Consider the following 22,639-nt stretch of genomic DNA (forward strand, 5'->3'; position numbering starts at 1 on the left):
CAGCAAAGCTTAAAGTGCCCAAGGTTGGAGACCCCTGACCTAGATTGTTGGAGCTGAAGGCAGCAAGGGGGAGTCCAATGCCTACCTGTGCCTGCAGACCCCGGGAGGCTTGTTCACAATAGTTACCCACGGTTCCCACTCCATCCTGAAGGGCACCCCTTTACATTCTTCAATGGAAGGGCTGCCCAGACCAAGGTTTGTCATACCTCCAGAAACACGTGAGTGGCGAGCTTCGGCACTCTCAGGACCAGGTGAGTTTGATTGACCTGCAATCCATACTCAAGGGTCTGTGCAGTCTCTTGGGTGAGACGTGTGTTTCCCACAAAGGGCAACCAATTCTGATCCACATTGCCAGCTTTCACCACTAAATAGAGGGCTTCGTTATCACAGAATCCTTCTGCGCGAGGCAGCACTGGAGAGAAGAGGAAACAAGATGGGTGCCTGTCCTTTTACTTTCCCACTCACTGCACCAATCCCCAAGCATTTCCCATTCACATTTCTGACAGCTTAATTTCACAGAATGGCATGAGCAACTACTTGATTATATATGGCTGTGTGTGTGTAGGTGTGTATGTTCCAGCATAACTCTGGAACGGCTTGAGCAATTTCAACCAAACTTGGTACACAGATGATTTACTCTCTGGAAAAAAAATATTGTGGGAGTAAGCCACCCCTAAAATCCTTCAGGGTGGTGTGGTCTGTTAAAATACAGCCTGTTGTGCCTTAAAATGGCTTCTACTGTAAAACGCAGTAGAGTTGCCATGGTAATGGTAATTTCACAGTACTCCACAAGGAGGCTCCCTCTGGTAAGGGGGAAAATCCAACATTAGAAATTACATTTGGTCTGGACATTTCCCCCTATAAATAAATACCTGGACAATGCCGGGTTATCAGCTAGTTCATTATACAAATGTCTAACTACATCATAGTGCTACTGTTTAACTGTCTTATTAAAAAAAAGTATTAAGATATCAATGAAAGGCTATAATTGTTTGTAACAACATTAGAGTAACATCTTCTGGGTCAATAGAATATACAATAATAAAGTTGGAAGGGACCTTGGAAGTCTCCTAGTCCAATCTTCTGCTCAAGCAGGAGACCCGAAACATTTAGTGCATAGAATAATAGAGTTGGAAGGGACTTTGGAGGTCTTCTAGTCCAACCCCCTGCTTAAGCAGGAGACCCTAGACCAGTGTTTCTCAACCTTGTCAATTTGAAGATGTCTGGACTTCAAGCATTCGCTGGCTGGGGAATTCTGGTAGTTGAAGTCCAGACATCTTCAAGTTGACAAGGTTGAGAAACACTGCCCTAGACCATTTCAGATATCCAGACCTTATTTTCAATTCACTAGCTTACCTTCTAAGTTGCAATGGAAATGTATACTACTATCCAAGGATCTATCTTCCAGGTTCTAACCATATCATTATTCCATTATATCCATAATGGAAAGAGGGAGAAAATATTAGCTCCAATCAACTCACCTGCATCCCTCACTAAGGCAAACAGAGGGACTGGGACTTCAAAGAATTCTCCCTGAGGAATCACAACGAATTGCAATACGGGGTTGGTAGTATAATTTCGAAAATGTTCTGGCACATACTGGGAAAAGTTAAAAAGGAAAGCATTAATTTCTACATTATCACTAACAGTGTAACTATTAACTAAGTGAGCTTAGTATTGGTTACATGCAATCTATTTAGATGGATGAAATTTATGGATTACAAAATACGTCCCTTTCTGTAACTCTACATTAAAATCTACACAATATCTAACAATTTACATAGATGAATGGACTGATTCAGATGGTTGCAAACTTTTTAGAGCAGCCTTATCCAGCCAAGCAACCTCTAGATATCAGGACTTGGCTTATTTCAATTTCCTAGCCAACATGACCATCGTTATGAATTCTGGGAGCTGAGGACCACGAATTTGGAGAAAACCAAGGTTATGGAAGACTGATTTTGACTCCATCTTCGAAAAGTTAAATTGCAAAACTTGTTTACATGTGTAGCACATTGAAACACTGTCATACCTCTACCACAGATACTCTACAGCAGAGGTGTCAAACTCAAGGCCTGCGGGAACGAATCCAGCCTGCAGGATGCATAGATCTGGCTCACGCGGCCAGCCATTTTGGATTTTAGTGACTGTGCATGGGCAGTTCACTATAAATTGTTCTGCGCATGCAATTTACATTGAAAAGTGCACACGCGGGTTGTAATAAAACTGGCAGCAACCCACCCGTGCCCTGCCCTACAGCTTGAATCTTCGCTCCCTCTTTTATACAACTTAATAAAAGATGTCCATGCGTTTTAATCCTACCTCACCAAGTATTCCTCTGCAAATACAATTATCTAACACCTACTTTTACCCAGCCTTTGACCAACCATGTTCCATTTTGCGCTGGGGAGGGAAGGGAAAGACATTCACATGGCCTAAAATTATTCTGAAAACTAAGGGAGGATAATCCATCCCCAGGTTAGAAATTCCCAGGAATTCTCAGGAACGGATCGCCCAAATATGTATTGGTACTCAACAAAGAATGTCATTTCATGGAGTTACAAAAATGGAGATCATTTTTGGTTGAATTATTATATTGGGGTTAAAAGGAACTTCAGCAGTTCTGTTGCCAGTGGTCTTTTGCTACTAATGATAAAGACATCCCACAGTGACACCTGCAAGACCTACATTGATATCTGTTCATACCTCCTTCTCAACTCCAGGGCTATCAAATGAGATCTGCACAAGGTAATCTTTGCTGCCGTCGGGGTGTTTGATTTCAATGATCTTACAGCCCCATTTCTCAGCCTCAGGCAACGGCAAGGGCCCCGAATGACCCACAGTCACACGAACCAGGTTTACATCTGGCAAGAAGGAGCCAACCGTTGCATTGAAGAGCTTGAGATTAATCTTTGTATCTGCAGGGGGAAGAAAACCATTTGAAGGAAAAGTCTGCTTTGAGCTTGACGTTCTCTCTCATCTTTTCCTCCAACTGCTTTGTGAATGACACCACCCCCTCCCCTTTGGCTGATTCTAAGACTTGAATAGCCAATATGATGCCCACAGGCACCAGTGTACACAGGGAGATACCTCTTGATGCTCACCAGACTCTTCTACCTAGTGTAGTGACCATTAAGCAGACTAAGCAGGTGCTTAGGGCATCCGGCCCCCAAAGGGGGCACCACGAAGTTGAGAAATAAAGAAAAAACCCAATGAAGATTTGTACAGTATGTATAAAGGAGGGGGGCACCAAGATTTATTAGTGCTTAGGGCACCAGTGAGCCTTAATCTGTCACTGCTCTTACCCTATTTAATGTGGATGGCATTGGATGAACTGTTAAATAAATATGTTGGAAAGTTGGCATGATGGCAAAGCAAAGCATCATCAGCCAGTGTGGTCCTTATCAGTAATGGGCAGAAAATAGGGTTGGTATCCACTGGAAAGATCATCAAAGGTTGATGTCCCTTGTCCAGAGGCAGCCATTTGTTATGTTTCTGTTGAGTGTTGTTTTTTTAAAAAAGCTAGGGTGATAAGGAGGAGGTAGTGTACATCAGGAATGGACAATTTACAGGCCGCTACCCAATGCCCATTTTCTGGGTGTCAGGTCAACCCTTACTGTCAAAAGTGGTGCATTTTCTCTTCCTTTGCCATCTGTTGCCACCCCTGCAAAAGGCTGCAAATAGATACTGTACGTTAAGCCTCAGTGAAGCTGACTTTCTGAGTTCAGATTCCCCCCCCCTCTCTACACACACACACACACACACTTGCATGTTCCTCTCTCTATATATGCACACAACACATCAAGAATGGTTTAGCCAACTGTTGGTGGCACAATACTGGAAGAAGGAAGATTTGCCTACTATTCAAGAATGGACATTGAAAGTAACAAACCTAGCAGAGATGGCTAAAATATCAGCATATCTCAAGGATCACTCAAATGAGAGATATAAACTGAAGATGGATTGACTATACTCAAAATAAATATGGGACTAAGAAATTTCAGATAGTTTATGACTGAAGAAACAAGGAATGATATAATCTGTTTAGAGTTAGCCTAGCAAAGAGGAGTTAAAGCTCAAATGAAAGATGATACTAACTTTTTTTAAAGTTTATCTTAGAATAGCTTTGTTAAAGATTTATACCCTGTATTGGTTCTGGGAAGCCGGGGAGGAGGGGGGTTGGGGGGGAGGGGAGGGGAGGGGGAGGGAGGTAAATATTTGTAAGTTTTTTTTTTCAAAATTTTCAATTTAAAAAAAAATGGTTCAGCCAGGTTTGTAGGGGGACCCTGGACAAGATGTCCTGGTTTCCACCACTCCCTCTAAGAAAACCCGATTGCTTTCTGTCTGTTAAGAACTCCAGAGCCACCTCTTTGTGGTCTTCTGACCCACACTTTATAAGTTAATCAAAAGACCTTTGTTTTCTCTCGCGTTTCTCTATCCCTTATTATTGAGGGATAAAGATGGCAGCAACATGTCACGACATGTTTTTTTTTTAATGTCTAACTGAGCTCCAGCACTTAAGGAAATGAAGATGGTGGGTGTGGTTGCCTAGAGCTGTGCTCTGCAGTAATACAAAATCCCCTTCAAGCAACTCCCGATGACTTCATGGACACACCCATGCAGTTTTCTTGGCAAGGCTCCATTAAAAAGTTGTTTGCCACTGCCTTCTTCAGAGATATTTTTACAACAACCTTTATATTCTCTGAACTTATCCCTCTGGGTAACCCGCTTGTGGTAAACTAAAAAGTGTGCAGGTGAAACAATATTAGGGATGATAGACAACGGGTCCTGCTTAAATGACCATCTAAATGTGTGATCATTATTCCAGGAAAGCATTTTTAAAAGTCAGATCTTGCAAAACTCAAGTGTGCCCACATATCTAGGTGGCCTGCCGACCACTAGGGGGCAATAGAGAACATTCCACCACTAGAAAGCTTTATAGAAAATCGCACCTTCTACAGAAGACTATAGACACAGCATCTTTCTACTGTGCTGTATCAATTTCTTATTAAAAAAACAACAACTCACAGTCTGTAATCCTGATGGGTGCAAGCTGCAAAGGTGTGCTGATCTTCTTCAGTATAAGATGCTTCGTAATACCTCTCTTGTCATCTTCCCATAAATGATCCACAAAGGTGTTGATTCTGTAGGTGATCATCAATTTTCCATCAACCACGTGACTCTGGAAGACAAGAACAACTGGTAATCATCGCTTAAGTCATGCCTGTCAAACTCATGCATCACGTTGCTGTCATGTGACGTTTCATGATGTTTTTCCCATTTGTGGAACTGGGGGTGGGCATGGCCTGCGTGTGGCGCATCCAGCCCGTGGGCCGCCAGTTTGACACCCCTGGCTTAAGTGGTCATCTATCGAGACAAATCATGTATTAAAAATGGGCATCCCCCTTAGAATCCAGTTTGCTCTGTTGCCATCAGTCCGACATTTCAATGCACCGTACCATTCAGAAGCAGAAGCTGAACCGTGGTCAGCCATTCATTTTTCTTCTCCCCACTTCAAATAATGTATCTTGAGAGATCAAAAATGTGCAAAATGAGGCTCTTCAGATGGCGTTAAAACTACACCATCACCTCTCACCATTGGCCATGTTGCCTAGGGCTTGTGAACAGTGGGAATCCACCAGTCCCTCTCGGAGGGAGATGGGCAATTCAAAAATGTGAAAAATAAATGAACACCTGGAATCTGTCCTCATTTATGCTAGACCAGGGTTGAGCAGCTTGGGTCCTTAAGAGAACTGATATGGCACCCAAATATTTTTGCACAGCCTCTTAAAAAAAAGATGCTTTCCCCCACCAATATAGGTGAGCTATATTGTATCGCAATGGGCTTAACACGATACAAATGAAGAGAAAAACTTAAAATAGCAATAGCAATAGCAGTTAGACTTATATACCGCTTCATAGGGCTTTCAGCCCTCTCTAAGCGGTTTACAGAGTCAGCATATTGCCCCCAACAACAATCCGGGTCCTCATTTTACCCACCTCGGAAGGATGGAAGGCTGAGTCAATCTTGAGCCGGTGAGATTTGAACAGCCAAACTGCAGAACTGCAGTCAGCTGAAGTAGTCTGCAGTGCTGCATTTAACCACTGCGCCACCTCAGCTCATCTAAAAGTCTAAAAATCTGCATCAGAACATTTGACTCATCAGTATATATACCATATCCCCTCTTTGTAATGCGCCATCACCTAGAGTAGCTTTTAATATCCAAAACGTTTCCCATGCCTACCTTGTAGCTACCACCCAGTGCACCAATGGGTATCTTTACTATAATGGCATCCTTGTTACTGGCCAGCGTGTAACCTCGGCTTTTTATATCCTGGCTTGACAGTTTGTATAAGTCGACACCCATCTCTACGTGCAACTCTTTGATTGTACCAGCTCCAATTAGAAGAGGAGAAACCTGCTTTGGGATAGTCCAAGTGATTGTTTCTTCGACGTAGGTTATACCATCTAGGGAGTAAAAGGGTAGAAGAGAAAAGATAGTATAAGGCTATAAGGAGGGAAACCTAAGCCTTCAGAGATTGGGTCAGGGATCCATGGCCTGTAGATCATTATTCTTTTTTTACCCACCTATAGGGCAGGCCACGGCAGCATCGACTATGAAGACATTCCAGCGCTGCTTGTAGTAGGTACTGGATCTCACAGAAGAAAAAGGGATGCCACTGATCTGAAACAGGAGCAAGAAGTTTCCGATTTTTTACTTTGCCCAAGTGTCAAATTGCCAGATCTTCAGGACATGGAATAAAATATCTCTCTATATACAAATCACATTTGATGATATTACATTTTTTTCAAAGAGCAAGTATCCCTGGGCCATAGACAGATGGGTACGTAGGGGATCAGGGATATCACCACGTTCTTTAGACTGAAGGCACCAATCCCATGTGCCTATCCATACTAATAGAGAAGGGTAGAAATGGACATGAAGTGAAATATGGATTCACTGGTGGCCGTTACGTATAAGCTGGGTTGGCCAAATCAAAAATAAGGAGGTGATAAGCTGCCTGGGAAAACCAAGAGAAATCATCAACACTATAAAAAAGCAAAAGTTAGAATATTTTGGACATGTGATGCGACACCTGGAAAAATACGGCATACTTCACTTAATCCTCCAAGGGAAAAATTGAAGGCAAACGAGGTCCAGGCAGAAGAAGAACATCATGGCTTCAAAATCTAAGGGACTGTTTTGGACAAACTCAGTAGCACTTTTTTTATGCAGCTGTTGATAAAAATAGGATTGCCAATTTCCGATGGCAGATATGGCACAAGAAGAAGAAATGAACCCCTATTCCCACAAGCTATGGTTATTTTAGCTAAACAACATTACTGAACGCATGGATTCTGGCCACTGCCTTTTGTCCTGCATATGTTCTGAAAATTAAAGTGAGCTCACTTCCACTTTCTGAGCTTCAGATGCATTGTAGGGAGCTCTCAACACGATCCTGGTCTCTGTCATGTTAATCCCATAACCGGCAGCTTGAGCTTCTTCAACCAACATCAATCTATTCTCAGAGCCCATGTGAAAGATGATTTGCCATATGGAGGAAGTCCCACTTTTGACCTAAAATGTGGGAGCAGAAAGCAAGAAAACGAAGCATTTTAAGAGTTATAGAACTGTCTGGGTGGAAATTATGCTACCTGGACTCTGTTTGGATCAGGGAGAAGACAGAGAAATACCTCTGACAAAGCAGATGCCCAGTCTTCAGGCTGATCTTGAAGAAAACCATCTGAGATTGAAGGGAAATTTCTTCTCACTGAGACCTGGTGGGGAAACAAGAGATGGTATAGTTGGAAAATATTTCAAGCATTTAAGAGGTTTAAGAGCATAAATGTCTATCATTCCACCCCATTGCTTCCAGTTCTTAAATTCAGCCTGGATGTTTTTGTAGTATTAAGGCAGAGGTAGGGAACTATGGCCCCATTATGACTTGTGGACTTCAACTCCTAGAATTCCTGAGCCAGCATGGCTGGCTTAGGAACCCTGGGAGTTGAAGTCCACAAGTCACAAAAGGGCTGTATGAAGCTATAACCTTCTCAATAACTACAATCTGTTCCTTTTTTTTAATGCTGGTCAAGAAGGGCCATGTTCTGATCTGCAGCTTTACCATCATGGGGACTCCCTATTCTGGCTTTATCTGTGATGGAAAACAGCATAGTGCAAACCTGGGTACCTGAGAGACCGCCTCCTGCCGATTATCTCCCAGAGACCGATTAGATCTCACAGGTTAGGTCTCCTCCGGATTCCATCTGCCAGCCAATGCCGGCTGGCGACTCCCCAGGGGAGAGCCTTCTCTGTTGCAGCTCCAGCCCTCTGGAATGACCTCCCCGTGGAGATCTGGACCCTTACTACCCTCCCGGCCTTCCGCAAAGCCACCAAGTCCTGGCTGCTCCAGCAGGCCGGGGGGCTTGTGAAACATCCAGCCCCACGGAAATTGTGAGTGTTGCGTCTTTTTTAAAGTGTTGTCTTTGTCTATTTATCCCCCTTCCCTTGTCTGTTGTGAGCCGCCCGGAGTCCTCCAGGAGTGGGCGGCATACAAGACAAATAAAATAAATGCATTAAATGGAAGTCACTTTCCTTAATTAGGAGGACCAAGAATGGATAATAAATGTTCTATTTGCCCAGGCTAAGGTAGTTGAACACTTTCTGCAGCCTGCCCTCTAATGAGGCAGGAGCGACAAGCATATTCACTGAGCTAGGAAGATTAGAGTTTAGAAGTGGATTAATCTAGTTCACCAGCCACACTGGCAGCTCACCACAACTTCCTGCTTAAGGCAACACTCCTTGCCGAAATCAGAAGTATGTGTTGTATTATCAGAAGCTTAGGTGGTCATATAAAGCAAATGTGTTGCAGTACATTGGGAAAGTCCTGAGACAAGCCTTCACCGCAGAATGGTTAGTTGCTACACCGATACTATCCAATTGGGAGATGAGCACTCAGGCTGGCAAGAAGTCACCTCCCTCCCATTTGTAATCCTGAGGCCAGTTGATACCTTTGGGATGTTGATGATCCATGCTTCCTGGACCATGCTTTGCAGATGAGGCATTAAAGACGCGTTAAATTGTAAGCAGGGCATGATGGACAGCCTTATTTTATGTCCATGCTATAAATTAAGGGTTCTCCCTTCTACTCTATCAAAGAGGCCAGCCTGTTCTAACAACGCATGCATGCTGCCCTGACTTCAGCTGAGTTTTCCATCATGGATCAGTGGGAAATTGAGGCAAGATCATTGTCTCTAGTTCTACTGCTTAAATTCTCAGACTGATGGGTGTGGTATATTCATTTATTTAGCCTGTGGTGTATCATACATGGACTACAATATATTAACATTTCACCTAGATTAGTAAAACACAATAAAATAGAAACGTTAAAAAGATCTATGTTCAAATAACAAATGCCTAAGCCATCTAACCACAGAAGCACAGCATAATTTATATTAACAAAATCAGATGCTGGACCGGTGTAATATTATGTGTGGTATATAATATGGCTCTTTATATGGTTTAATATGGCTCTTTAGATGTGTTACTTCAATTGTTCAATTCCAAACTTACCTCCAGGCACATTCAAGGTTATCCGAAAACTGAACCAGCCTTACTATGTTAAAAAAAAAAAAGGAACCGCCTTGTGCAGAAAATGATGGGCCCAGCTCTGCATTATTCTTCCCTCAGTCGCTAGAGCTCTGCATTATTCTTCCCGAAGTTAAGTGAGTTTTGCCCAATTTCACAACCTTTCTTACCATCTTTCTTGTGATCTTTGTTAAGTGAGTACTGCAGTTGTTAAGCTAGTCACATGATTGTTAAGTGGCTTCCCTATTGACTTTGCTTGTCAAGTGGTCGCAAAAAGTGATCACATGACCCCAAGGCACTGCAACTGTCATAAATAGGAATCAGTTGCCAAACGACTGAATTTTGATCACATGACGGTGGGGAATGCTGCAATGGTCATAAGTGTGAAAAACTGTCACTTTTTTCAGTGCTGTTGTAACTTTGGTCGCTAAATGAAGTGTTGTAAGTCGAGGGCCACCTGTAGTGGAAAGCTGGGTGTGTTTGTGTTGTCTCAACTGGCAACTGAACAGAAGAGCATACAGCCCTACTTGTAAGTATCAGTAGTACTTGTCAAAATGTTAGAATGACTGAAAAGCAGAGACTGGCAAGATTTTCACATTCTCCTCCTTCCCAAAGTTGCCTCTCCCAAATTGACACAATTCAACATCTAGCCTTAGTACAGAATTATACTTGCAAAATGTGACTTTCTTTGGCAGAGGATTAGGACTTCTTGGCTACAGATTCTGCAATTGGTATCCATAAAAGAGAACATACAGTTCCAGCATTAATCTCTTTTCAAATTATTCGCCTGCAGGCTTTAACCTGGCGTTACTAAAAACAACAAATCTTAAAGGAGAATCTAAGAACCCATACAGGTTCAAGTGCCAACTGCATTCTACTTCCACTACTTCTATGTAACACACACAGAACCAGAGCTATTCAAGTGCAGTTCAGCTTGTCCACTGTCACAATGTATCTGAGAGCTCCTGGCAACATGTTTACAGGAAAATTGTACAACCATCACAATTTTGATTGTGTAGCACTATCAGTGCTGAGGATTGCTTGACCGCTCTCCAAACTTACCTCCATATAGTTTGTCTCACAGACAATTTCCCTCGGCTGCCATGGGCCATATGAGCAACTCACAGGGACATTGAGCAAAGCTGCATTGTGCATCTCTGGGTTTGTTGCTGCCTCGATTTGTATGGTTAGTGTGAACTGTTGATCATCCTAAATAAAAGATTGCAGAAAGAAGAAAGCAATAATTAACAGCAAGGTCTTGGGCCCTGCACATAGAAACGCCTCCTATTAAGTGGTGCTGGTTTAAGTATTTAAGGTACAACATTGCTAGTGAGGTGTACAGTATAGGAAAAGAACATCTTCAGAACTGCTGGAACAGGATTACAATTTCCATATTAACATCGCAAGCAGGAAGTTAACAGTATTGCAGAACAAATTGCAAGCTTCATAGAGACAGGGATCCTGTACCATTCCAGATGATGGTGACTCACGATAATATAGTAGGACTGCATGTAGCATAAGAAGGTGGGCAGTGATAAGTAGTATCATGACCTTGCCTACCCCTAGATTAGCGTTTGTGTATACATCTTCCAACCTGGGAACAACATTCTGCATTTTTTTCAGGGTCCCTCAGATTTTTGTAGATTCAGGTTAAACATCTTAACCCTGGGTATAATGAGGAAAATGTTTGAACACCTCACAGCAGGGCAATGGTGGGTTCCTACCTATTCGGACTGGTTTGGCCAAACCAGTAGTAGCTTGGTGGCTTGGCTCGCTGGAACTGGCAGCGACCCAGGACTGTCATGCCCCCAAACCAGTTCTCCCGGTGGCGCTATCTTGTTTTTTTGCTTCTGCATGTGCGCAATTTTAGTTGTACTGTGCGTGCGTGAGCAGCACACCCCCGAGCGAACCCTGCAGCAGGGGTGTCAAACTGGTGGCCTGCAGGCCGGATGCCTCATGCGCAGGCCACACCCACCCCAGCTCCGCGAATGGGGAAAATGGTGTAAAATGTCACATGACGGCAACATGACTTGGCGAGTTTAACACCTGTGCCTTACAGATTGGCTTATGACAACATAAAAACATATCCTCTTTTTTGCTTTGATCACACCCATTTCCTTTCTTGCTCCATCCCTAGGGTGCCCTCTACACCCTACAGAACATCTACCTGCAGCCTTTGTCCAAAAGAAGATGGATGATGACCAAATCATTTTCTTTGAGAATTGAGACATTAGTATAGAATTCCAGAGCCTGGTTTACAGCCAGTCCACCATTATACACCTCTCCTACCTACCACTATCTGAGTGTAGCAGCCAATCAGGGAGGCCCGGACCTCAATGTTCCCCCAAGCATCCTGGAAGATGGTATAGCCACATTTCATACCCTGGACCTCATTGATCGGCCAAGCTCTGCCAAACTGATCTGAAAGAACAAATATATTGAGTTATTCAGAAACAGGAAAACTCTGTTTCTAAGCAGTTATCAGCACCATATTGTTGACAAGCATGATCTTGCATAAAAGATAAGCAGCATAGGCCTTTTTCCACCTAAGGCAGGTACATATTTGCAAATGTTTGGGGAAAGTGATTTCCTCCCTTGTGGTGCAGCATAAAAGATGGAAAGCTTGAGCAGAGAAAATATGCATCAGAATTATGGATGTATGCCATCATTGGCAGGGAAGAGAGCTTACTATAGATGTGTCTACAATATTAAATGGCTGCTAAGATAGCTTTTGCCTCAAAAATCAATTGATATTAATAGTTCTAATGTACTAGGTTGTTTTTTAAAAAAAATCTGATTGTGGTGGGGAGATTTAGAGGAATTACAACATATAGAAACCATTAAGCATATTCCTTCAATATGCAAGTGGAGAAGTCTCAAGTGGGATTTTAGACAGCCTCCCATCCAGGCAGTAAACAAACCCAAATATTTGATTTCCAAATGGAATGAAGGGAGGTTAACTTAGGAAGACAAATTGAAGCTATAGCACAAGTTATTGTCACTTGCCTAGAGCCTAGAGAGTTAACCACTCAGGTAGAAAGCCACACAGTTCTTTGGATTCACTTCCTGAAAGATGTTGCAGAGAGTGAATGCTGCATCTGTTTGCAACATTTTAAGGCAGCTGCCAGACATTTCTGGGAATAGACCCGGCTGCTTTAAGATGCTGCAGGCAAGATGCTCTATTGCAGGCTCCTGCAGTGCATTTTAAAACATACTCTGGAGATTGAATCTGATGCACTGCACCGCTTTACTAAACAGCATTACTTCATCCTTGCATCATCAGATGGAATGCCATATTAAAAAACAAAGATCAGATTGAAAAATTCCTAACAATTCACAATAAAAGACAAAGGAGGATCAAAACTCACCAAGGGCAGCAAAAGTGACATACTTGTTGTGGAAATAACTCGGATTCAACTTGAGTTTTGCAAGGCTGCCTAGACATTCCACTTCCACCCGATCTGAACCTCAAAGAGGAAGAACATTTTATTAGATTCGAATCTCATATTTCATTCAGGAACACAAGGTGGGGTACCTGGGGCTTTCCTCTGCCTATTTCTCCCAACAATCGCCCTGTGAGGGATGTTTCAAACTGACTGGATCTGTTTTAGCATGAGAACAAAGTTTCCAAAAGGATCAGGTCGTGGTCTCTCCAATGGGCAAGGCAACTGTTCAGAATATCTGAAATTCTTGACATGATCCAGTTGATAACTGCAGAAGCCTGCACCAATTCACCAGCTTCTCCAGATATTTTACACTTTAATTTCTTTCTTTCCCGCCAGAGACTAAAGGCCAAAAAGATAATCCAAATATCTAAAGCATGTTAAGCTGGGGAAGGCTGCAATAAAAGAACACCAAACCAGCTTACTCTCTGCATAACCTGTATGGATTATGAATATAGCATGGAAGAGCTTGGAAAAATTTAACGATAGTGCTTTGCCAGAGTCTGAGTCCCAAGATGCTTTTCCAATCAAGCAATAGCCAGAAGTATAATATATGTTGCTATCTCTAGCTGTACCTACTATCTGACCTTCCTTATTAACCATTCTAATAATAATGGAAGAAACAATTAATCAAAATATCTAAAAGGTACCAATTTCTTAGTAGGCTGCACCTTGGAAAAGAGCAAGACATAATCTTTGCCCAATTTGTGTGATTAATCAAGATGAGGACTAGGCCACCTTCTATTTCTTCAAAAGAAAGAAAATTGGGGGAGGGACTCTTTCTACTCCATGGAGATGTCCTTCTCCAGCGGCAGTCAAAGCATACAAAGATCTTAGTTTGCTGCATTTGCTCAGCCTCCTGCTTACCTGCTATAGAAGCAAACTGGAGCCATGTTCCAGGGACCAGAACAACGAGGAGAAACAGTCTGAAAGAGATATTTGGGTAAGGTCACATTTTATACAGGCAGCTCAATCACAGAGAACATCCTCCTCACTCTTTCCAGGCTGGTTAATATGCTTGATACGATGCTGGCTAGCTGTAGCAGAAGCTGGGATTTCAGGATCTAGCTCACTGAAAGCCAAAACCTACTTTAAGGTCTCCGCAGCAGGAAGAGCAGCTGCTCAGTAGCTTTCATTCAGTTCCATTCTCACAGAAAACCCATTAATAAGTTAACACCCAGACTCAATCTTTCCATTAAGCCAAAACCCATAAGGCACAGTAGAGATGATGAGCCCATGTACCACTTTGACAAAAATCAAAGAAATCACATCTTAGTTTTTGCTGGCAAGGGCAGAGGGTGCATAATACACCCAGTCTGAATTCACATCTTAGAACACCATCATAGCTTAGTCCTATGGTGTCACTGGCTGGGTTTCTAAAGTGCTTGGTTTACAACCCACAATGGATTGATTGACCTATCATATCAAGCCAAATCAAATAAAATCACAGGATGCAATAAGTTACCCCAGCCAAACATGCTCACAAATTATGGGTTAGAGATGGACACAGGTATAACTATAGTTAAGTATTGAACTATGCACACTAAGCTATCTGCTATGGTTTAATAAAAACCAAAATAAAAACAAACCACATTACAATTTAGCATAAGAAGTTACATCATTTTTAGAATATAGTGATAAAATATTAGGATACAATCTAGGTAAAGCTAACCCTCTATTGTGTCAAATACTTGGGTTCACCTATGGCATTCAGGTACCAGTATTATTGGTAGTTTTGTAAGCTGTGTGAACCCAACCAGTTGTTTCTTATCTAATAAACCACAATTAAGTAAAATGCAGCTTAATATGACCCACAATCCCAAATACTAAGCTTATTTTAAGTAAGATACATTTTTTTCCTAAGTCCAGGCCAACTTTTTCCACCATCCCCCTAAACTCACCTTACTGCAAGATATGAAACCATTCTCCTGGAACATGAGAAGGACAAAACTACCAAGCTAAAAGTTCCCTTCTGTAGGATCACTCAGACTCTCCCCATCAGTACAAAAGCAATTTCAGAAGAGAACATTAGGGAGGAGAGCTTGCAGCTGCCTTTTAACCAGCTCGGCCCCTCGTTATCCCAGGTGTCTGCACTTACCTCCCGCCAATTTACCTCTTTCCCTTACTCCTTAATTGGATTCATCAGAGGAAGATGTTGCTCTAATGGAGAGCTGTAGGGTTGCAAACCTCTGGATTAACGCTGGATGGCAGGGAATCGAAACAATCCTCTTCTTTATTGCTGCCCTCTGGTGGATTTTCGGAATTCTGCAGTCTGGATCAACACCTCAGTCCGAAGGGACCTCGAGCTGCAATCCTAAACGTGCCTTCCTGTAAACTTCATCACAGAATTTACTATTAGGTAAACGTAGGGAGGCTCCAGCGTTAAATGTTCTTAAATGTTCTTTCATTTAAGATACTACTGTAGTAGACTTATCGCTGCATGGGACTGACAATGCAAAGGATAGTCGCTCAGAAAAGTGATTGCTTTAAATTATAGCACTTTGCTGTCCCTCCAAAAGATGGCAGGCACGGGCTGACTTGACTTGGCTTTCTTCATTCTTGACCTGAGCTGGGGAAACGAGTTGAATATGTCCTTCCCATATGGTCTAGCGGTTAGGATTCCTGGTTTTCACCCAGGCGGCCCGGGTTCGACTCCCGGTATGGGAAAGATTACTTTTGGAACAATATTTTTTTTGTCTTTCTGCCAAGTTGGAGGATATTAATTTTAAATGAGCTTACATGAAAAAAATTAGTTAGGTTCTGTGCTTTTGTAAATCCTGCCCTGGGTATTTGAAAAATGCTTGCCATAGTGCTATTTATCCATAAATTCTATTTTCTGTGCACTCTTATTTATATTTTTACACACCACTCCTTCAATTCAAGGGCCTTTTTTTACAATATTTAAAAAAGGCAATACTGCATAAGAAAATATTGTTTAATGCAACATTCATAAAGTATAACCAGCTTAGAGTAAGATTACTTGACACTCTGAAGATTACAGTGCAAATTAGAAAGTAAGATGAGCGTATTGTATTATACTGTATTGTACTGTATTGTATTGTATTGTATTGTATTGTATATGATATGCCTTATATAAAGCCCACTTTGAATGAAACTGCTGATGGCTTCCTGACATTGTTAAATTATGCCCCTTAACATCCCTTGCTGGTGGTGTCCATTCTAGCAGAGCTGGCTGGAGAATTCTGCTAGTTAAAGTCCACAAGTCTTAAAGTGGCCAAGTTTAAAGACCTCTGCTCTAGGGAGATATATACTGTAGCCCACTCCAATTCCAGGTGTTTTTATTCATCTCCAGGTGTTTAAATGTTTACTTTTCATTTCCAGTGGTCAAAATTATTATGGTTAGGTGCACAGCCAGATGGGTTTGCATTGTTATCCACCTAATGAGCCCTTCTCAAGAACCTGGGATAAGTAGATGTTGCTTGACGGAAGGAACTGTCACAGGATGTAAGCTGTTCCATATTAAGCTGTCTTTTGCAATTGACTGATGGTGATTTTTGTCATCATCGTCATCATTATGCTTGTCACACAGTCAGATGTTCAGACTGGATTTGGCATTTTTGTCTACCTGCTAACTCTTTCCCAAGGACCTGGGACAGGAAGATATTGATGAATAGGATTAAAGGTATCGTTGCAGGATACCTTTTATCTGTACCAAGTAAAGCTGCCTTTTGCAATTGACTGGGGATGATTTTGTCAATGCCAATGGTAGTTCAGTGATGCCCCAGATGTTGTTTACATAATATATTTATAATACATTTTGTATTATATATTTATATTTATTTATATATTATGTACCCATCATTATATATGCCTTTGAATCAGTCCTGGGTCCTTCTGGCAATTTGGACTAATCACTTGCCTGCTTTCTACAGCTGAGAAAGAGAGACTGGCCAAAAATCACCCACTCACAGATTCCTGAGTTTTAGTCTGATGCCTGATCACTACACCAACTGGCTCTCAAAGATTATGGTAAACATTAATGGGAAGAATAGTCCAAAACAGGCAAATCACATCTTGTGGGAAAGCTGTCTTATAGGAATATACTTTGCATATGAGCAGACTTCCTTGATACTTTTCTTTACATATTAACTTTTACTTATTAAGGAGCCAAATCCTAATCGGATTCTGATGCGTTTGTATAAGATTAATTTTCTGAATTTGCCATAGGCATTTCGGAAAACAGAAGAACTGCATAGATTATAGAGGAATGGCAGCTAAAGAGAAAAGTCAATGGCATATGTCATGTGAATCTTAATTTAATTTGTTTTTTAGTTTGCAAACTTTTACATAGGAACTTTGGACAATCATGGCATTATACATACCTCTCATTTTTCATTTTTTAAAAACGTGTTGTTGACAGAGCTGTTAATTTCTGCAGTTTTTTTCTTCGGCCTTCCAGGAGAAAGATTTTCTCCCCTCTAGAATGCCGTTTAATTTAAAGATATTCCTTCGGCATGGTTTGTTTTATGACCACTTGCTATTTCTCGCTCTTTAAAAAAAGAAAAGCTCCTGGCAACATCATGTGCCTTTTGTAATAATCCGTCAGAAGCCTCCCAAAATAAAAAGATTCCCCTCTTGAATATCCTGGTTTTAAAGGCACGGACACCTCTTTTTCAGGAGGAGGAAACAGCAGGCAAAGAGAACTACGGTAGTTAACCTGTTGGAAGATGCAAGAACCAAAGATGAAACCAAAAGAGCAACTGGTTGCAGAGGATATGGTTTTTGTATAGACAGTTAAAAAGGAAGATTTAAAGCAGATAATAGGGCATCTGGAACTGAGCAGCAGAAGACAGAATTTGAAGCTGATTATGTACTTGATTAAAACGTACACATTTTTCTACATGAAATTTGAAACAAAGAACAATTGAAAGCTGGCATGATAAAATGGGCTAAGAACTTTTGTGATAATGTAATGTTGAGATGGTTGGAAAACATGTGGTTAAAAAGATTGACATTCATACTACATTATAATTTAAAAGAGAATGTTTATAAAATAATGTACCATTGGTATATAGTTACAAATCTCACCGGCTCAAGGTTCAAATCTCACCGGCTCAAGGTTGACTCAGCCTTCCATCCTTCCGAGGTGGGTGAAATGAGGACCCAGACTGTGGGGGCAATTTGCTGACTCAATTTGCTAAAAATCTGTAAACCGCTTAGAGAGGGCTGAAAGCCCTATGAAGCGGTATATAAGTTAAATAAATAAATAAATAAATAAATAAATAAATAAATAAATAAATAAATAAATAAATAAATAAATAAATAAACAGGAAACCCTATACCATTTCAGACAAATGGCTATCCAACATCTTCTTAAAAACTTCCAGTGTTGGAGTATTCACAACTTCTGGAGGCAAATCATTCCACTAATAAATTGTTCTAACTGTTCTGTCAGGAAATTTCTCCTCAGTTCTAAGTTGCTTCTCTCCTTGATAAGTTTCCACCCATTGCTTCTTGTCCTGCCCTCAGGTGCCTTGGAGAATAGCTTGACTCCCTCTTCTTTATGTCAGCCCCTGGGATATTGGAACACTGCTATCATGTCTCCCCTAGTCCTTCTTTTCATTAAACAGTTCCTGCAACCTTTCTTCATATGTTTTAGTCTCCAATGCCCTAGTCGTCTTTGTTGCTCTTCTCTGCACTCTTTCTAGAGTCTCCACATCTTTTCTACATCGTGGTGACCAAAACTGAATGCAGTATTCCAAGTGTGGCCTTACCAAGGCCTTATAAAGTGGTATTAACACTTCGCGTGATCTTGATTCTATCTCTCTGTTTATGTAGCCTAAAACTGTGTTGGCTTTTTTGGCAGCTGCTACACACTGCTGGCTCATATTTAAATGGTTGTCCAATATTTTCTTTAAAAGCCTCCAGTGATGGAGTACTCACAACTTCTGTAAAATCTGTTATATCTCGTCTGTACTCCTAATATTGGGTAAAAGGTTTCAAAAATGATGCCAATACACCTTTTAGTTTTGCCTGATCAAACAAGTGGCTGATGTTCATGGGAACAGAGGCATCGGTTCTTCTGCCACCTATGTTTTCCTCATCCATCCCTTCCTCGTCACAAGCTATGGGGCTATTGTGAATACGGGACAAGTTGCACAGCTGGTTCCCTTGGACCACAACATGTGCAGGTTCCTTTAACCTTTTGGGTTTTTCCATCTCAAAAGATGAGATGCAGTTGATGTACTGTTCAAAAGACATTCTAATCAATCCTCATCTCTGCATCTGTAGCTTTGGCTTCATGAAGACAAAGTTCAGTTGGTGCTTTGGGTGGGTAGCTTTTCAGTTTTGGTTGGATTTCTTAAGGGATATACCTGTTCAGGTGACACGTTCAGGTGTGGAATGGACCATGAGGTGGGAAGGCTGTGAATTGGCAGCAAAGAGCCTTTGCAGGGGAAGCTTAACAGTGAGGACCTCCTGACTGGTGTGGTGTGATATGGTCTCCATCCAAATAGGTCCTCTGATCAGATTTGTCAGGGAATTGCGCAACCGGTTTTCAAATGGAGTCAGAGTCATTGACACAAATTGGCAATTTTATGTAAATAAATATATTTACAGGAGACAAACAGAAGCATCATCAGGAAAATCAACACGACAGGAACATCATGAGGTAAATCACAGACCACACACAGCACACAGGAAAATGGCGGGAAACAAGGAAACTCCCCCTTTACTCTCACAGCAACCAATTACAGCTCAGATTCCCGCATTCAGTGGCTGGCTCTCTTCAGCCGATTGGTTATAACTGTGTGCTGTTACTCGCTGTCCAACCCTTCACTGCTCCACCTATTAATTGTCGTATATCTTAGCACCCCCTCACTGGTGTGGTATGCTATGGTCTCCATCCAAATATGCCCTCTGATCAGATTCAATTTCACCAATAGAATAGAATAGAATAGAATAGATATTGAAATGAAGAATAGGATAGGATAGAATATAATAGATATTGGAATGAAGGATAGAATAGAATAGGATATTGGAATGAAGAATAGAATAGAATAAAATAGAATAGAACAGAACAGGAATAGAACAGAATAAATATTGGAATGAATAATAGAATAGATATTGGAATGAAAGATAGGATAGGATAGATATTGGAATGAATAATAGGATATGATAAGACAGGACAGGATAGGATAGGCTATTGGAATGAATAGAATAAATAGAATAGAATAGATATTGGAATGAAGGATTGGAAAGGATAGAATAGGATATTGGAATGAAGAATAGAATAGAATAAAATAAAATAAAATAGAACAGGAATAGAATAGAATAAATATTGGAATGAAGAATAGAATAGAATAGAATAGATATTGGAATGAAAGATAGGATAGGATAGAATAGGATAGGATATTGGAATGAAGAATAGAATAGAATAGAACAGAACAGAACAGGAATAGAATAGAATAAATATTGGAATGAATAATAATAGAATAGAATAGAATAGATAATGGAATGAAGAATAGGATATGATAAGACAGGATAGGATAGGCTATTGGAATGAATAGAATAGAATAGATATTGGAATGAAGGATAGGATAGGCTATTGGAATGAATAGAATAGAATAGATATTGGAATGAAGGATAGAATAGGATATTGGAATGAAGAATAGAATAGAATAAAATAGAAGAGAAGAGAACAGGAATAGAATAGAATAAATATTGGAATGAAGAATAGAATAGAATAAAATAGATATTGCAATGAAGAATAGAATAGAACAGATATTGGAATTAAAGATAGGATAGGATAGAATAGGATATTGGAATGAAGAATAGAATAGAACAGAACAGGAATAGAATAGAATAAATATTGGAATGAATAATAATAGAATAGAATAGATATTGGAATGAAGGATAGGATAGATATTGGAATGAAGAATAGGATATGATAAGACAGGACAGGATAGGATAGGCTATTGGATGAATGGAATAGAATAGAATAGATATTGGAATGAAGGATAGGAAAGGATAGAATAGGATATTGGAATGAAGAATAGAATAGAATAAAATAGAATAGAACAGAACAGGAATAGAATAGAATAAATATTGGAATGAAGAATAGAATAGATATTGGAATAAAGGATAGGATAGGACAGATATTGGAATGAAGAATAGGATATGATAAGACAGGACAGGATAGGATAGGGTATTGGAATGAATAGAATAAAATAGAATAGAATATAATAAAAAACTTAATTGTCACTTTGAATGTACACTAATCAGCATACATTAAAAATGAAATTTTGTTGCATACAGGTCTCAAAGGATAACCACCTCCAATAACAGGATAAATACAAAATTATCCATATACCCACATATATGACACGGAGGAACAACATAGTCTAGTTCAGATGTATACATATTTATGGTAAGAAAAACAAATCTTGCGAGTTTACCAGACAGGTGGTCTAGGGAACAAAGCTGTTGTAGAATCGGATAGTCCTGCTAGAAATACTTCAAAACCTCCTCTCATAGAAACAGATCATAAAGTGGGTGTTAGGGATCTCTAACAATGCAATGTCATCTCTTATTCCCGCACAGCTGGAACAGACTGAGGATTGCTAACTTTGGGCCATTCAGGAAAACTTTATTCAAGAAGAAAGAAGTCATCTACTGCCCAAATGAAAGCTATTTCCCACATCTCTGAAAGTGATGATTGGCTACCAGGGAAGGTGGGTGGTCAGGAGAAGAACTGGGCATTTTCTTTCCTCCCAGGCTTAGCTCTTGATAGAAATTGCTGATGTGCTCCTTGGCTTCTGCGGTGACATCACGTTTCATCATCAGCTTCTACTCTGAAAATTCTCTTTGCATCTCAGAATGTCCAGGGTTACCGTAGGGACAGGAGTAAACACTTTTAAATGATTCTACTTTTACTGACCACTTTTTACCGGACGCTGACTCGATAGGAGATAGTGCCAGTACTACTCGTAGTTTTGGAAAGTCAATTCTTTCAATATGACAGGTAGGAATTGGGCCATCTCACCCATTGAAGGAATCCCTTGTTTCTCCAGAAGACTTAGTCAGAGGGAAATAGTTTCATTAAGACGAGAGCTGCGGAGAGTAGAAGATTTGGGGATGGGCTGTAAAAGAAAAGCCACGGAAGCCATGGTGGAAAGGAAATCAGAAGAAAACCAATGGGTTGAGCCATCTCAGAGGATGAAGTACTAATGACCTAGCTCCTTTTTTGTGTCTCTTACAGATATAGAGAACTTGTGTGCCCTGCTAGCTGGGTGGCAGCCATATTCTTGTAGCCAGTCCCAAGGTAAGAATAACCTGGATAAAAATATTATTTGGGCTGTTCCGGAGATGATGGACTAATGGACTTGCTTTTTGTTGTGTCTTACAGAGGATGTAAATGAACTGTGCACTCAGCTGGCAGGATGGCACCCTTTTAATGGTTCATCTTCCCCTTTTGAAGGTGAATGTTTTCCAGCAATCATAACAAAGTAAAAGAATATATTAGGAATGACTAAAATCCTTGTTTCTTTTGTCTTTCAGATGAATTGAATGAGCTGTGCCACTGGCTAGCTGAGTGGCAGCCATTTCATCTTGGACAGTGTCAAACAACAGCTGTCCAAGGTAAGAGGT

At 40.8% G+C, this 22,639-nt stretch overlaps 1 protein-coding gene and 1 non-coding gene across 2 annotated transcripts in view; one reads left to right on the forward strand and one right to left on the reverse strand.

Moving 5' to 3' along the window:
• The window catches only part of LOC106552507 (uncharacterized), a 28,929-nt gene extending 9,677 nt beyond the window's left edge, over positions 1-19,252 (reverse strand). The window contains exons 1-14 of the mRNA XM_087708275.1: positions 19,025-19,252; positions 15,164-15,201; positions 13,898-13,956; positions 12,956-13,048; positions 11,881-12,008; positions 10,650-10,796; positions 7,697-7,780; positions 7,413-7,580; positions 6,590-6,686; positions 6,246-6,469; positions 5,029-5,182; positions 2,707-2,918; positions 1,482-1,599; positions 207-412 (exon numbers count right to left, since the gene is read on the reverse strand). Of these exons, the coding sequence (XP_087564401.1) occupies positions 207-412; positions 1,482-1,599; positions 2,707-2,918; positions 5,029-5,182; positions 6,246-6,469; positions 6,590-6,686; positions 7,413-7,580; positions 7,697-7,780; positions 10,650-10,796; positions 11,881-12,008; positions 12,956-13,048; positions 13,898-13,956; positions 15,164-15,201; positions 19,025-19,252 (1,956 nt within the window). The remainder of the gene's footprint in view (positions 1-206; positions 413-1,481; positions 1,600-2,706; positions 2,919-5,028; positions 5,183-6,245; positions 6,470-6,589; positions 6,687-7,412; positions 7,581-7,696; positions 7,781-10,649; positions 10,797-11,880; positions 12,009-12,955; positions 13,049-13,897; positions 13,957-15,163; positions 15,202-19,024) is intronic.
• TRNAE-UUC (transfer RNA glutamic acid (anticodon UUC)) lies at positions 15,626-15,697 on the forward strand. Its single transcript has one exon. It is a non-coding gene; the product is annotated as a tRNA-Glu (tRNA).
• Positions 19,253-22,639: the final 3,387 nt, after the last annotated feature.

This window comes from Thamnophis sirtalis, unplaced genomic scaffold, assembly GCF_051295495.1.
Source record: "Thamnophis sirtalis isolate CommonGarterSnake01/CBP01778 unplaced genomic scaffold, rThaSir2_p1.2 scaffold_3, whole genome shotgun sequence".
NCBI classification, from domain to species: domain Eukaryota; kingdom Metazoa; phylum Chordata; class Lepidosauria; order Squamata; family Natricidae; genus Thamnophis; species Thamnophis sirtalis.